The 15,066-nt window shown below is 36.0% G+C and overlaps 1 protein-coding gene across 1 annotated transcript in view; it reads left to right on the top strand.

Moving 5' to 3' along the window:
* Positions 1-935: 935 nt before the first annotated feature.
* LOC132140385 (serine/threonine-protein kinase/endoribonuclease IRE1-like) overlaps positions 936-15,066 on the top strand; it is a 32,230-nt gene continuing 18,099 nt past the window's right edge. The window contains exons 1-5 of the mRNA XM_059549176.1: positions 936-1,150; positions 8,181-8,301; positions 10,584-10,617; positions 10,953-11,025; positions 11,241-11,313. Of these exons, the coding sequence (XP_059405159.1) occupies positions 1,070-1,150; positions 8,181-8,301; positions 10,584-10,617; positions 10,953-11,025; positions 11,241-11,313 (382 nt within the window). The 5' untranslated portion in view covers positions 936-1,069. The remainder of the gene's footprint in view (positions 1,151-8,180; positions 8,302-10,583; positions 10,618-10,952; positions 11,026-11,240; positions 11,314-15,066) is intronic.

The raw sequence follows: 15,066 nt of genomic DNA, 5'->3' as shown, positions 1-15,066 counted from the left end.
AAAGAAAGTCTAATAGCAAAAGGCTATATTGACACCTTCATATGTAATTTAGAACTGTACTTATTTATTATTACCAGTACATTAGGCTTCTTGTAAATTCTGACACAAATTTTATAAAATAAATAAACAAATGAATTACTTAATTTTTTTTGGGACAGAATGTATGAGTGGCTGAAAAAGAAAGGGTAATGCCTGCATTTGGCTATTACATTGTTCAATTTTGTGTCTTTCTGCAAAACAAAGAGATTGATTTTCTGGGCTATTGTAATATGTTTATTGTAGCCAAGTTTTATATTACACAAATGTAGATTTGTTCAAGTTTCTTCTTGTTTTAAGGCATTTTTTTTAATTATTTATTTAAATTATGGATTTTTGAACTTCACCATGAAACATTAGCATATTGCCCATCCACTTGTTAGTCTTTTCACGTTGGTCTGAATGAAAATGCTAATTAATTCTTTGCCACTAGATGCCGCTTTTGGAACGTAAAAACAAGCGAGTAAGGTAAAAAATAAATGCATATTAATAGAGAATGAAAGTGTTTTTTGACCTTGCATACCTTGTCAACCTGTTGTTAGGGACTCCCAAAACCAAAATATAAACCTTTCAGTACCCACAATAGGAGCACTTTTAAAACGAAGAATGCCTTAAAAATCCCTAAACTTCTGGCAGCATACACAGATTGACCTTATAAAATTTATTTTATTTTGTGTTGTATTTTGCTTTAGATATTATTTTAACTTTAATTTATTATATTTTATTATCATTGAATTTATTATATGCTGCATGGATTTATTGTTAATGGGTTTAACAATGGAAAGATGACAATGTCAGTTTGTTATTTGAAGGTTTAATAAATAAATTTAAGTTTCCTTTCCTAGATGAAGTGACGTCTTTGTCAGCCCCGCCTCCAGCGTGTTGTGCGCATGCGCAGGAGCAATAGCGGAAGAGCGCTGATAAACGCATTGAGCCTGTCTCTTTAGTAGTACACAGTACAATGAGACTGTAAACCACCGTTGGGAGAACGTATCTGGCGTGTATTCACAGGTCCGCGTGTTTATATGTGTGTATGATGGCGTGGGGAGTGTGCAGCAGGGCTCTGGTGTGGATTATAACTGCGATCATGTGCTGGAGTCACAGCAGCTTGATGGTGAGTTACTGATCGATTATCCTGCTTCTGATCTCTGATCATTACAACGCACTGCAGGTTACCACATTTATCCTGGAGTCAAAGGAGCCTTGTGATGACTCCAAACACTGCTGATCGATTATCGTCTCCTTGATCTCTAGTCATTTTGACGCGTGGCCCTGTATCATCTTTTTGCTATCAGTCTAGTTTGGGTGGCATTAAATTGTAGATATGAAGCTGATCTGTCTTGACCTGCCATCTGATCTGAGTGTATGGACAAAGACTTTTCAGAGATGCAAAAATAACAAAATACAGCATATGTGATCCTTAAGCTCTGATCAGTGTATGATCAATAGTGTCAGAGTTGTCTTAAAGTTACGTCTCCATTGCCCTGTTAGATGTGATAGATCATTTGCTGAACTTTTCTGTACTCTTCTGTAGTGTAGTGTCATTTTTTTTTTCAATTAACTTGTGCATCCCTGTCTACAGTGTCAAGAACAGGATTAATGTTACATCTCAGCCAGTATAAACCTTTCAAGACAAACCCTTTGCAAAACATACTTATTATATATAAGTATAAATAAATAAATATCAGCCTAGATTTACAGCAGTGTAACCTAGTCACAGACCTGGTGTAGTGATGCTTCACCTCAATCTGATAACTTTTTATAAGATCCACAGACATCCGATGCAAGATGCTGTAGAGTAGTTGATACAGATTTGGTAAATGAAAGTGGAAGTTTCACTCCCTAGCAGAGTTGATTTATGAAGTTTTACTGTTGCACCTTTGATCAAGATACTCCAGGAGTACAGAATATAAATACATGTCATCTTCTATATGGCCTACATTATCATTATCATATCTACTCACATATCCCATAAGTGAGAAACCATAAAGAATTTCTTAACACGTTTTCCTCTTTATAGATTTTAGTCAGGGTAGTGCAATATTACATTTTTGACAGTAAGTGAAAATGAGGCTGTGTGGAATAGATTCACTTTAATGGACTGTACTTTTGTTTAACAACATGGCAGTTGTTCAGCTGACAAAAACGCATGTACCTTGAATAAAGTCTGTTGACTTATTAATGCTCCATATTGCTCTTATATCTGTCTGGACTTGTAACACAGAGGAAGTGAATGACTCATGATTGCAACAGACCTCTGGTAGAGAGCACATGGCCGATGGCCGCTGGCCACTGCCAGACTCGGTTCAGTGTGTGTAGAGGGCTATGTTCATCTCTTATCACAGGTGTATGTAAGCAACTTGTGTGGAGAGCCATGGTAGGCCATAGCGGAGGGCACCCAGCTCTGTGTTACTGACATAATGTCGCTGAACAGAAAAAAAAATATTAAGTGCCATATGTGTATGTTTTTTTGTTTGTTTGTTGTGATTCTCTGATGTCTGAAGTGAAAGACTGTCCAGAAATAAACATATGTATAGCATTAAACTGAAAGAGCAAGTTATTAAACTTTTTTTTTACCAGTTGTTCTTCAAAAATGTGCCAACATAAATAAAAAAATAAATAATTGCATAGACGCATTTATCTATAGTGACTTGCAAATGTGAATAATTTTAATAGATGCAATTAATTTAATTTAATTGTGTTCCTGTAGCTCAAGTGGTAGAGCATTGTGTTAACAAGCGCAAGGTTGGGGGTTCGATTCCCCGGGAACACATGATAGGTAAAAATTGATAGCCTGAATGCACTGTAAGTCGCTTTGGATAAAAGTGTCTGCTAAATGATTTTTAATTTTAATTTAAGGCCATCCTTAAAAATATTCTTGTTTGCCGTAACCCGACCGACCCTGTCAATTTAGCACCGACTAAATTTATTTTATTTTTTTTGCTTTTAGTCCGACTGACTTGCCGATTGTAAATTTGCGTTAAGACCGACCAATTATTTTTTTTACTCTTCAAACAACTAATACAAACGCAATAAAATACTATTAATTATATTTAAGCAAGTATTGTAAATATATAAATTGCCTTGGCCTACGTACAAATGAAGGCTATCTTCTTTAATAAAAAAAAAACCCTTGATGTCATCTGTGTTTACACGGATGTCACACTGTGGCCTGTGCGTTCGCTTCGTCTCATACTCTCACTCACTGTCAGAGTCAACGGTTTGCGCTTGGTAATGATGGCTGCGGCTGCAGTAAACTAAATATTTGCGGTCACTGTTCAAAGTCATACGGGTTCGGGCACCATAATACATCTAAAAAAATTCATTAAAACAGCTCGACACCGCTTTAACTTGGCACAAAGTTCTGGAAAAACTGTGCCCAGATCTTTTCCCATCCCTTCTCATCTCTAGTCTAAAACCGTGACCGTGTCGACTGTCACTTTATGTTCGAAAATCTATTGCACGAATCAACCAACACAAGTTTCAAAAACGAAAATAAGAAAATGATTTTAACGACCTTTTCTCTGAGCACGTCCAGGTTTTTTTTTTTTTTTGAACAGGCGTCACACAGCAACTGCAGCTTCGGACAAACACGCATAACAGCAAATAATACTTCTGCACAATGTTTCTCTTTTTACAACAGAAATGTGAATTCAGCTGGTATTCTATTCGGTAGTCTCGGGCTTGAATCGCCTAGGGCTGTCAAAATAGCTGAAAACACTAAATTCGAATTATTTTACTTAAATATGATCAAAATTCGAATTGTATTAGAATTTTAAATGCATAATTTCAGTAAGGGTGAAGAAAAGCTTTTTGCTTCTCTTCTGAGGCTCAAGATATGCAGTAACATTTTGCTCGATGCGCTGTTTATTCAAAGCATTAGAATACATGACTGTGAAAAAAACATAATATTTAAAATAATGTTTATGAACCAATTATTATTAATTAAGTTCCTTAAAGAACTATAAACAAAACAGCATCATGTATGCATGCATTGTTAAATAAATAAAAAGGGCGGAAAACCAGTCACACAGGATACTTTTTTCATTTAAAAACATGAGATGCGCGAAATATGCGTTCTGTGTGAACGGCTTGGTTTCAGTTTTGATGTAAACAAGATCTTCTCAACATTGATTTTTTTTTTTAAGTGGCTTCAACTGAATAGGCTAACATAACCTTATAATGCAATGACACATATATTGTCATCATCTCATGCGCGTACACGAGGTGAAAGATGAGAAAGCAGATACTGCGTGTCGAGCTCGTCCGCCTTTGAAAGTTGTGTAGACACAGCTGTGCGCGCGGCGAGATGGAATGGAACACGTACCGGGGCTCATAAGGCAGCTTCCTTAATGCACACCTAAGATTCATATTCGCATTCGAATGTGGATTTTTATTTTAAATTCGACGAATATTCGAAAAAATATTTTTTTTGATAGCCTAAGAAAATCGCCTATGCGATTTTTTTTGTTGTTGTTGAAACTTAATCGTAAACACAGCCATGTTGAAGCGCGCAGTAAATGTTTTGCATTATGGCAGTCCACTCTGCTTATTGTTTTTCGAAAATGTTGCACTTTTACAATCGATTCAATGAACACTCGTCACTCAAATCAAACAGGATTTTTTTCACAAAAGTGACAACCCAGGAAAGCATAGTAAACGTTCTCTCATTTGTAGGTTGCATTGATACGTAGCGGTGGATGCAAGTATAACAGTACCTCATTTTTTTTCTCACCTGAAATTCATGCAATAAACATGTTTTTGACAAAGATTTAAATTTGTTTGTGGTCTATATAGCCTGCATCAAAATGAGGTTTGCAATGATGCGACTGAAGGCACGGGTTGAAGACCCAGTCAGTGACGTCACGATATGCTAATTTGTTTAAATTCATACCGACGTCATCACCATCACAAAAATTTACTTTTTTTTTTTTTTACATTGAAACTTGAAAAAAAAAAAAATAGACCGACCTACCGACCCTTTTTTTTTTTTTTAATTACTGTTACTGCAAACCAAAATATTTTTAAGGATGGCCTAAGGGAAAGAACAAAACAATTAGTGCTAAAAGTCCTCAAGGGACAGAGACAACATTATATATCCCAGCAATCTTATAATATTTAAGATAAAACATAATAATCATATATTATATCCACAGTTTTTATTGTCACTGATGATGGCAAATGTTACAGAATAATCAGTCATGACACGTTGTCAGTTATTTAGTTGTTGCAACTATAGTGTCCTAACCCTAATGTCCATAAATACGTTTTTTTGTAGGCCTATGTTACCAAAAGGTGTGAATGTGCTTTTATGTTATAGAGTTTTGTACCTTATGATCAGGTTACATCTCATGAATATCTATGGCTCAGTGAATAAACAATGATTTTGTGTGTGAGACTTTGATCTGGACCTAGCCTTCCTTAAATAAAAGTTTTAATTGCAGAGCATTCAAGCTATGTCTAGCAGTATGGCAGTAGTCTGTAATGGTTGCACATTGCAGTTGTCTATTAAAATAGTTTCTCATATTTCCCTTTTCTGGTATGCAGTAGGAGAATGAGGATGTGGAAGTCTAAGATAGGGTGGACCCACTAATCACATGTTTTATAAAGCTTCCAGCATCAGGCACTAGTTTATACATCTGTGGAAAAAATGACATGAGGGGAGCTGAACGTAATAAGACTCCTAATCTTTGCCGGAAATGTTTTGTACTACACTAGCTAGCTAGAGTGTGTATTGTGCAACAGACTGATGCAATGTCTACCTCGTTTTTAAGTTTTAAGTTTTAACAGCTGCTTTTTTTGATCATTTTACTATTCATTAAATAAATGAGTGCCTGTAGTTAACTTTTGTTATGCCATAATTTTAAATTAGGCTTAGTTAGAGTTTCAGTGCCTTCACAGTTAAGTCCTCTTCAATGGATCAAAAAATAAACCAAGTATGAAACAGTCTCATTACAGTCTCTATTCTTAAAATAGTGTTCATGTTTTGGAAAGGGAAAAAAGCTCTTGACATAATCATCATGTAACATTTTGGTACTTACTGTGACAATATTTTTATGGGTCAGTGGAATTTAAGAGTGTCTATGGTAACGAAAAATGTATTCAAGTTTAGTTGAAAAACTAAAATACCTCACATGATATCATGATTTGAATAACATAAACAATTATCAGCTAAAGATTGCAATTATTTACAATTGGGTGTAAAAATGAACTTAAACAGTATTTTCTTTAACCTTGAATACTTGTATACAATAGCGCCACATACGTTGTTAGTTGTATAAGATTTTGTCAGAAAAAGGTTTACAAAAAATCAGTGACGCAGTTTTGTTAAAATAAAACTCATCTAAGGAATAATAATAAAATGACAATGTCAGTGTTCTTTTAAAGAGGATTTTCTCATGAGTTGTATCACCCTGTGTAGCCTAAATATTTATTCTTGGAAAAAATGTTATCAATTCCATGTATGTCTGACATGCATTTGTATTTATTTGTTTATTTTAAATAAGTAGGACAAAAAAATTAGCAAACCATTAACCCATATGTTCGTAACAGCATCACACAAACATGAATGACCCTGCAGAATAAAGCTTGGGGGTGTTTGTTCAGTTGGAGCACAACATATACCTAAATCAATCTTTTAGGCCCCTTGAGCATTTGCAGTGTGTTGATATGAGCGTGGTGACAGTGCCGCAGCTGTGGTCCCAGCAGATGTTCTGGATGTTTTCTGTTCTCTCCTGAAACCAAGAGCGTGCAGCTACATTTTGATAGTGATTTGGTCCATGTGAGGCCGTGTGAGATCTCACAGGTGTGTAATGTTTGCACTGACTCAATGGCGTTAACTGTCAGATTAAAACAGCTAAACCTGCAAAAACAAAACGGATTATCACTTCAGCATGTGATCAAGAAAAATACATATTGTGTCTTTATTTTAACAAAGTCTCTTTGTTGAATGAACCTTCACCCAAACTAGAGTCAGACTAGTTTCTCTTGGTGAGCAGGGTTGGGTGTCTTTAAGAAAAGTGCTGTGAATTAATGTGGCTGAACAGCAGTCTGTCTAGAGTTCAGGTTTATATTTCAGACATGGTCTGGTGATTTTCTCCATTTTTCGATTCAGACCAACAGTATGTAAAGAGATGGACGAGCAGAATGAAATGCAAAATCACTCTTTGTTATGGAAGTGGGTGGAGCTTATGGAAATCAAGAAGCAGCACAACTTTTCGTTTCTGACACCAGTTCTGCGTGACATAATGAGCCATTTTAGGAGGCCATGGACAAGTCTTAACTTTTATAAAGAATATATCTTTGAATTCGAGACTTTTGCAACTTTACAGATCTTCTTTTCGCACCAAGAGCTTGAAAAACTCCTAAGAGAAAGAAAAAGTTTAAATCGCATCATATGACCCATTTAAATATTTCAAACAGCTTGTTAAATTTTTTTGTATGTTTTGGCTGTGGTGTTAATTAAACCGCACCAAATACACAAGTACGGACTTCTTCCTCTGGATTCTTCCCATTGTTTCTTAGTAAAATAAGTAGCCATATGTGTCAAATGCATATAGATTCACATAATAGCAGTGTGATGGAAAAGAGATTAGAACACTGTTCTAAAAATAAATGTAAAAAAAATATAAAAAAGTGGTATATTAAAAGATTTCATGTAAAAGACAGCAGGTTTTAGTACTTCCTTTTAAAATGAATTCAGCAGAATTATGTTTTCAACCACACAGTGTTTATTTTTGGTATATAAATACCAATATATATATATATATATATATATATATATATATATATATATATATACCATTATATTGCCAGGGCTTAATATAATATAATTATAATATAATATAATTACCAGAATGTTATTTGGCAAAAAAAAAAAAATTAGACAAACACCACTGGTTTAAAGTATCTTTAGAGTATTGTATCATGAGATCAGTATATTGTTACATCTGTTACTAGTAATAAATGCAATATATAAACATTTGCATTTCAAATATTTTTCTAGCAAGATATTAATAATAATCTCAAACAATCTGTAAAACCTTACAAATCTCATAATTTGTACAATTATTTTGTCTCAAAATCTTGCATCAGTGCGTGAGCAAGATAGAGAACATCTCCCCAGTAAAGCTATGTGTTTGCAGGGCTTTTGTGGCAGCAGTACGGTATCTGTCCCAGAGAGTCTGCTTTTTGTTTCCACACTGGACGGGAACCTTCACGCCGTCAGCAAGAGATCCGGAACAATCAAATGGACTTTAAAAGAAGGTATGTATATGTGCTGCTTTGAAGACCAGCCAGTTGTGTATCAAAATACTCCTAGCACAGTGCAAACTACAATGAAAACAGTGGACGCCCAGTGAGCCTGTGAAAGTGAATACCAGCACTATTGTTTGCTGGTGTGTAATATTGTTACAGTGGTTCTCAACTTATTTAATTATTTAGTTCATACAGGCTAAGATACTGCTTCTGGTATTTTTTCTGTAATTATGGCAAAGCTACTTGTTTGCATATGTTTTAGATTGTCAGAAATTGGTGTGGCAATATAGGAAATGAATGAACTGTGAATCACTTTGTGATTTTATAAGCTTCAAGAACTCTTTGTTCTACACTAAAAACTTAAACAATTCTTCATAGTACTCAAAACCCATAGTAGTACAGGAACAAGAAATAGAGACATTCAAATTTAAACTGAAAAGTGTCTAGGATTGTTTTATTTGAAGAAAAAAAAATTATTTATTAAATAAATTAAGGCAAGGATTTTAGTGCCTTATTAAAATAAATATAGATATTCTGCTTTAAAGGGATACTCTGCCTCAAAAAGAAAATTTTGTCATTAAATCACTCGCCCCCATGTCATTCCAAACGATCAGAGAATATGAGAGATTTGTGTTTTAAAGCTAAACACACTGAAATAATACACTGACTGGAAACTGGACATGAGTCACTATTTTCTCTGCCATCTCTGATGTGATCAGCTTGGATTTCTCTACGTTAGTGCAGTGTGTATTTTTGGACTGATTGTTTGAATCCATTTGCTTACTAGATCCTTGAACCAGGGCTGAGTCCAAAAATGTTTAAGCAGGTGGGCCTACATAAAACAAAGTGAATGGCCAAAGGAAAGTGCTTGAAAACTTCATGTCAGGTTGCCAACAGTTGTTCAAGTTGGCAAATAAACAACTCTGGCAAACAAATAAGAAAATGCCTATTTCTGGTCAAGTATATTGCCTAATCTTACCTTTAGAAGACTTTGCTTATATAGATTGGTTCTTATGGAATATATACATTTGTGTTAATTATAAAAATGAAACAGTTATCATGTAGACTTATGATAACATTTTTCATAACTATTGTTGGTCATATTAAAAAAATAAGTAACCAATTTGCACACAAACTGTGTCATCAATGCCAAGGACTTCTGTTCACCTCATTTTCTCTTGAGCATTCTCCCATAACAACACATGAATGAGGGATGGTTCCATTTAATGCATTTTAATGCATCCTCCACTTCTGGTGCATTAACATGCATTGAATGGAATCTTCCATTGTTGGCAAACTGGCCACACTGGCCTTATTTTTCAATATCCACACGGCCACAACAAGTTGATTTCATTCACCTGTGACTCTCAAAAACCAGATGTACAGGCTGAGCCAGACATACACGCTGTAGCTACAGGACTGCAACGGACGTTAGAGGCCGTTGTACAACACACCCACAGCAGCCTGTGCTTTGCTGTCTGACCTGATATTCTGTGTGTGTTTTTTTTAAGGGATAGTTCACCCAAAAATGAAAATTCTGTCATCATTTACTCACCCTCATGTTGTTCTTAACCTGTATGGGTTGGTTTCTTATGTTGGACATAAAAGAAGATATTTTGAATATTGCTGGTCATCAAACAGTTGGTGGTTGCCATTGACTTCCATAGTAGGAAAAAAAACATACTATGGAAGTCAGTGGCAACCACCAACTGTTTGATTGACATGAATGAATAAATGATCACAGAATTTTCATTTCAAGTGTGCTGTCGTTGTGGTAAGGCTCTCACACAATTGTCATGGATGGTAAATCTAAATTGTGTAAATTTTAAACTGCTTTCATTTCCAACAAACTTCTTAACGTGAAAAATATTTGAATTAACAAAAAGTTCAACAACTGAGACAAACTGTCATATGCGTCTTCCATTTCGGACATTAAATTTCTTTTTTGATGTGGCCACATCTGCAGGCTCATGCCTCCTGCAGCAGAACTATGGCGTGTTTACGCAGGTGATCAGGCATAATACTCATACTTCTGTTTGTTATTTCATAGGTTTGATGACTACTAATATTCTAGAATGACACAAAAATTGAATTGTTGTTTATATGAAGGTCTAATAGGTGATACTTGAGAGCGATAAGAACTGAATGAATTAATATCCATTAAGTTTACATCCTAGTTTTATGCAAAGTACTTTGTTTGATTTGTGTTGTCTTCATGTTTGCTCATCCCTTCATTTGCCTGTGATAAAGTTTATAACTACTAACTGACACCTTTCTCATTCCCAATGCAGATCCTGTTTTGCAAGTCCCGACGCATGTGTCAGAGTAAGCCTTCTTTCATTTATACTTGAGCGTTTGTGCATGAAAAGTGAAACAACAGGGACTGTGCAAGATGCTGAGCTAGCACAATTCTTCATAATGATATCATCTAAATGAAGCCACAGATAAAAATACCTACCCATAAGACTACATATTAAAGGACAAAAAAAATAATGATCTGTGTGCTGCTGTTTTTGTTAGCTTGTATATTGTCACAAAAGAATTGGCTGTTTTTTTTTGTTGTTGTTTTTTCTGTGAGAAAAAATACAGAATGCAGGTTCGGAGCAACATCAGTAATGCAACATGACAATCCTGAACAAATTGTTTTATTATTTTTACAGGCCTGCATTCCTCCCAGACCCCAATGATGGCAGTTTGTACACTCTCGGAGGGAAAAATAATGAGGGTTTGACGGTGAGAGTTAACTTCTTTTCATGTCAGAAGGACTTCCTCATTCTGTGGAATCTAAGGAAAGGGATATACTGTAATTCTCATTTTGTAGCTTTAGAAATGAGAAATGTCATTTTGAAGCGAAACATTTCAGGTGCTTTTACAAGAAGAAAAAAGTTTCCAAGTGTAATTTTGGATGGAGTAACAAATATTAAATCTGATATTTGGGGATGTTTCAGAAACTGCCGTTCACCATTCCTGAGCTGGTCCAGGCATCTCCCTGTCGCAGTTCTGATGGCATCTTATACATGGGTGAGAGACTTATTCTCATTCATTCTTTTCTAATTATTCATCTAAAGTTCCATTCAACTAAGCATCACTATTAAGTCAAGTCAAGTCACCTTTATTTATATAGTGTTTTAATAATACAAATTGTGTCAAAGCAACTGTAAAGCATTGATGTAATAAATATATATCATGTGATAAAATGTACTTTTATTACTGTCATTCATAATGTATAAATATAATTTAATGAATACATCTACTAGTCGTTTAATATCTTTTATTTTTAAATAAGCGTTTGCTTTCCTACAATATAAACTTTTAGTTTTATACATGAGGGAAACTTATTAAGGATGAATTAATATCGTCACATTAAAAATAACTTTCAAATTCGGTAATAATTAAAGCATTGAAGTGCTGGGAAAAGTTGTGTGAAGCATTTAAAATCACTCGAAAACATTAGACCATTTCTGCCCCAAGTTGTTCCTGTAGTTTACTGTAAAATTCATGGTCAATGGTGGACATTTGTGTTTATTGAACAATGTTTTTCCTGGTTTCCACATCAGTGGCATTTGTTCTGATATCTGTAGCTTTAACTGAATTCTTCGCTGAATTTGAATGATTCTCACAAGATTTCACAGAGATGTTATTGATTCTGTGGTGAATTCGACTGCTTTCTTCACTGTATCTCCCAGCGCTGTGTATAACGGTGTCGTGTGACTTAGATCAGCGCCCTGCTCCAGCTTGAGCAGATAAACAGTCTGCGCAGCCCGAACTAGTAGCATGGATTCATTCTGCTTTCGGTTTGTTTATCCAGTGTAGCTCTTGTAAATTCTGTTTTAAGTAATCTTAAAGATTCGTAAATGCATCTACTTTCGGAAGTCAAAATAAAATGCTTTTGCCTAGATACACACAGTATCTCCCTGAAATGGCTGCTTCAACATTTACTGAAACCACGTCTTCTTTCTTTCCGTGAATATTTGGGTGGCATTACACAAAGATTTCCACAGTGGCGTAGATGTGGGGGCTTTTTTGAATAAGCTGTTTTACAGCCGTTAACAGATCTTCTTTTTGCACCAAGAGCTTGTAACACTCCAAAGAGAAAGGAAAAATTTAAATCGCATCATATGACCCCTTTAAATAGTATATGTGCAATCAAGTCAACGATATCATTGTAAATGAAGTGTCCTCAACTAAGCAAGCCAGAGGCGACAGCGGCAAGGAACCAAAACTCCATCGGTGACAGAATGGAAAAAAAACTTGGGAGAAACCAGGCTCAGTTGGGGGCCAGTTCTCTTTTGACCAGAAAAACCAGCAGTTCAATTCCAGGCTGCAGCAAAGTCAGATTGTGCAGAGGACTCAACTGGTTCCTGTGGTCTTGTCACAGTGGCCGTCTGAGACAAGGTCTTTACACAGGATCTGGGGTCATCTAGTTTAAGTCCGCTGACTGCAGTGACCCACTGATCTGGATACAGACTGGATCTGGTGGCTACAGTGACCTCAGAATAAGAGAGGAACAGACTAATATTAGCGTAGATGCCATTCTAATGATGTAGCAAGTACATTGAGTGTTATGGGAAGTGTTCCCGGTTCCGGTTTACCTAATTAATGCAGCCTAAAAATCCTTTAACTGATTTGAAAATTAGAAATGTTTAGCTTATGTGTAAATCAGGTTAAAGAGATGGATCTTTAATCGAGATTTAAACTGCAAGAGTGTGTCTGCCTCCCAAACAATGTTAGGTAGGTTATTGCAGAGTTTGGGCGCTAAATAGGAAAAGGATCTGCTGCAGTTGATTTAGATATTCTAGGTACTAGGAGTTTTGAGAACGCAGCGGACGTGGAGGGCTATGACTATTACTATGATTTATGTATAGGGTAGAGATTTAAACAAACCCATAACCATAAATGAACATCGTTTTTCAGAATGATTAGAGTGAGTGTCAGGCAGCAGAGGTTGATGTTTGAGGAACTGGCCAGTTCCTAGCGACCCCACCTGTGGTTATAGTGGGTGGGCGCTGTGTGATTGTTTCATGATCTCACTGCAAACACCACAAGAAGATGTCTCTCTGTTACACCCTTTCTAAACTCTTAAAGGTGCCACTCACAAGGCACAGCTTACATCTATAATGACACCCAAAGGAAGAAGACAGCAAAAAGGCCTGAATGTTAAACAATGAAAATCCCATTTCTTAATCTTTTAAATGAGACTTATCAAGTATAAACATCAACGTTTAAGTTCCTCTCTGCATTTAAACTCATATGTTGATGAGTCACAGTGTAGCCCACAGGAAATAACCTTGTTTCACTCGAAGCCATTCTTGTTCCCAAACGTAAACATGTGGTGTGTTTGAACCACAGTGTTGATGCCTGTTTTTACACATCCTGGAGAGAACATTTACTCATGCTGCATCAGTTGTGTGGACTTTTGGTCTTTTAAATGATAAGGTGGAAATTGAAATGAGAAAACAAGAAGCACATGGGAAAACCCTGCAATGAATGTGTAAATGTTCTTTAAATCTAATGGAATTAATCTTGTATATTAGTGTTATATTTTTTTCTTAACATTATTGTATACAGTTCATTGTTCAAAGTTTTCCTAATAGAAAAATTAACTTTTGAACTAGCTGATGTCACCAAAACTTTACATTTTTCACCCCTCTTTATTTTATATGTACAGCCTCTGTGACATGCTATTGATTACCATAAAAGAATATTCAGGTACGGAATATGTTAACATGAGACTATTGTGGTACAAGGACACTATGTAAAGTGCTATGAAACTTTAACAAACATACAAGTGTAAGGGAAACAGGTCAATTTAGCTCAAAGGGAATCATTTAAGATTTTAAAGGGAATTTGAACAGAATCACTGTTTCACGGCTGATCACTGAGACGCCCTGCGATTCACTGAACGAGCCGTTTAACATCAAATCTGCGCTGAATATTAATATCCAAACTATAGTGAAAACACTATCATTTAGCACAGTAACAAGATCGTCAGTTTAAGACATTAACTTGAAAGCACAAAACACAAGATACTTCTCTTTTCAATATGAATAAGGCTTTATTAGATAAATCTAAGACATATAAACTAATCTAACACATAAACGCACACATTCACACAAGTTGTAGGAATATTGAAAGTGAAGTGACATTCAGCCAAGTATGGTGACCAGCCAATTATGCTGCGGCGCCCGGGGAGCAGTTGGGGGTTCGATGCCTTGCTCAAGGGCACCTAAGTCGTGGTATTGAAGGTGGAGAGAGAACTGTACATGTACTCCCCCCACCCACAATTCCTGCCGGCCCGGGACTCGAACTCACAACCTTTCGATTGGGAGTCCGACTCTCTAACCATTAGGCCACGACTTCCCTGTTAGGGAAAGATGAGGGAAAGATGAGTTTAAGAGAATGGAAATATGGAATCCCAAGTTTACAGCAATACGTTAAATTGCATAGACATGAACAACCATCAGCAATACGTTAAATTGCATAGACATGAACAACCATCAATCCCTTAATTAACCCTCGCATGGAGTTCCTCAATGAGGTTACAATTATATTAGATACACCAGTACAAATCAGAGTCTGGAGGTAAGTACTTACGTCTCCTGTGTAAAGGGAGTTCCCTTTGTTGTCTTTGAAAGGGGATTTTCCCGATGTCGCTGATTGGCTGGAAGTTCAGTAGTCGTTGAAGTGGCGTCTTGGGAAGCCCGTGGTTGGGCGTTGACTGAAGATGGAGTTGTGTGGCTGGTTGAAGTTGAACACCCGAGGTCAGACGTCGGA

Source organism: Carassius carassius, chromosome 1, assembly GCF_963082965.1.
Source record: "Carassius carassius chromosome 1, fCarCar2.1, whole genome shotgun sequence".
NCBI classification, from domain to species: domain Eukaryota; kingdom Metazoa; phylum Chordata; class Actinopteri; order Cypriniformes; family Cyprinidae; genus Carassius; species Carassius carassius.
This window is presented reverse-complemented; position numbering and strand designations above follow the sequence as displayed.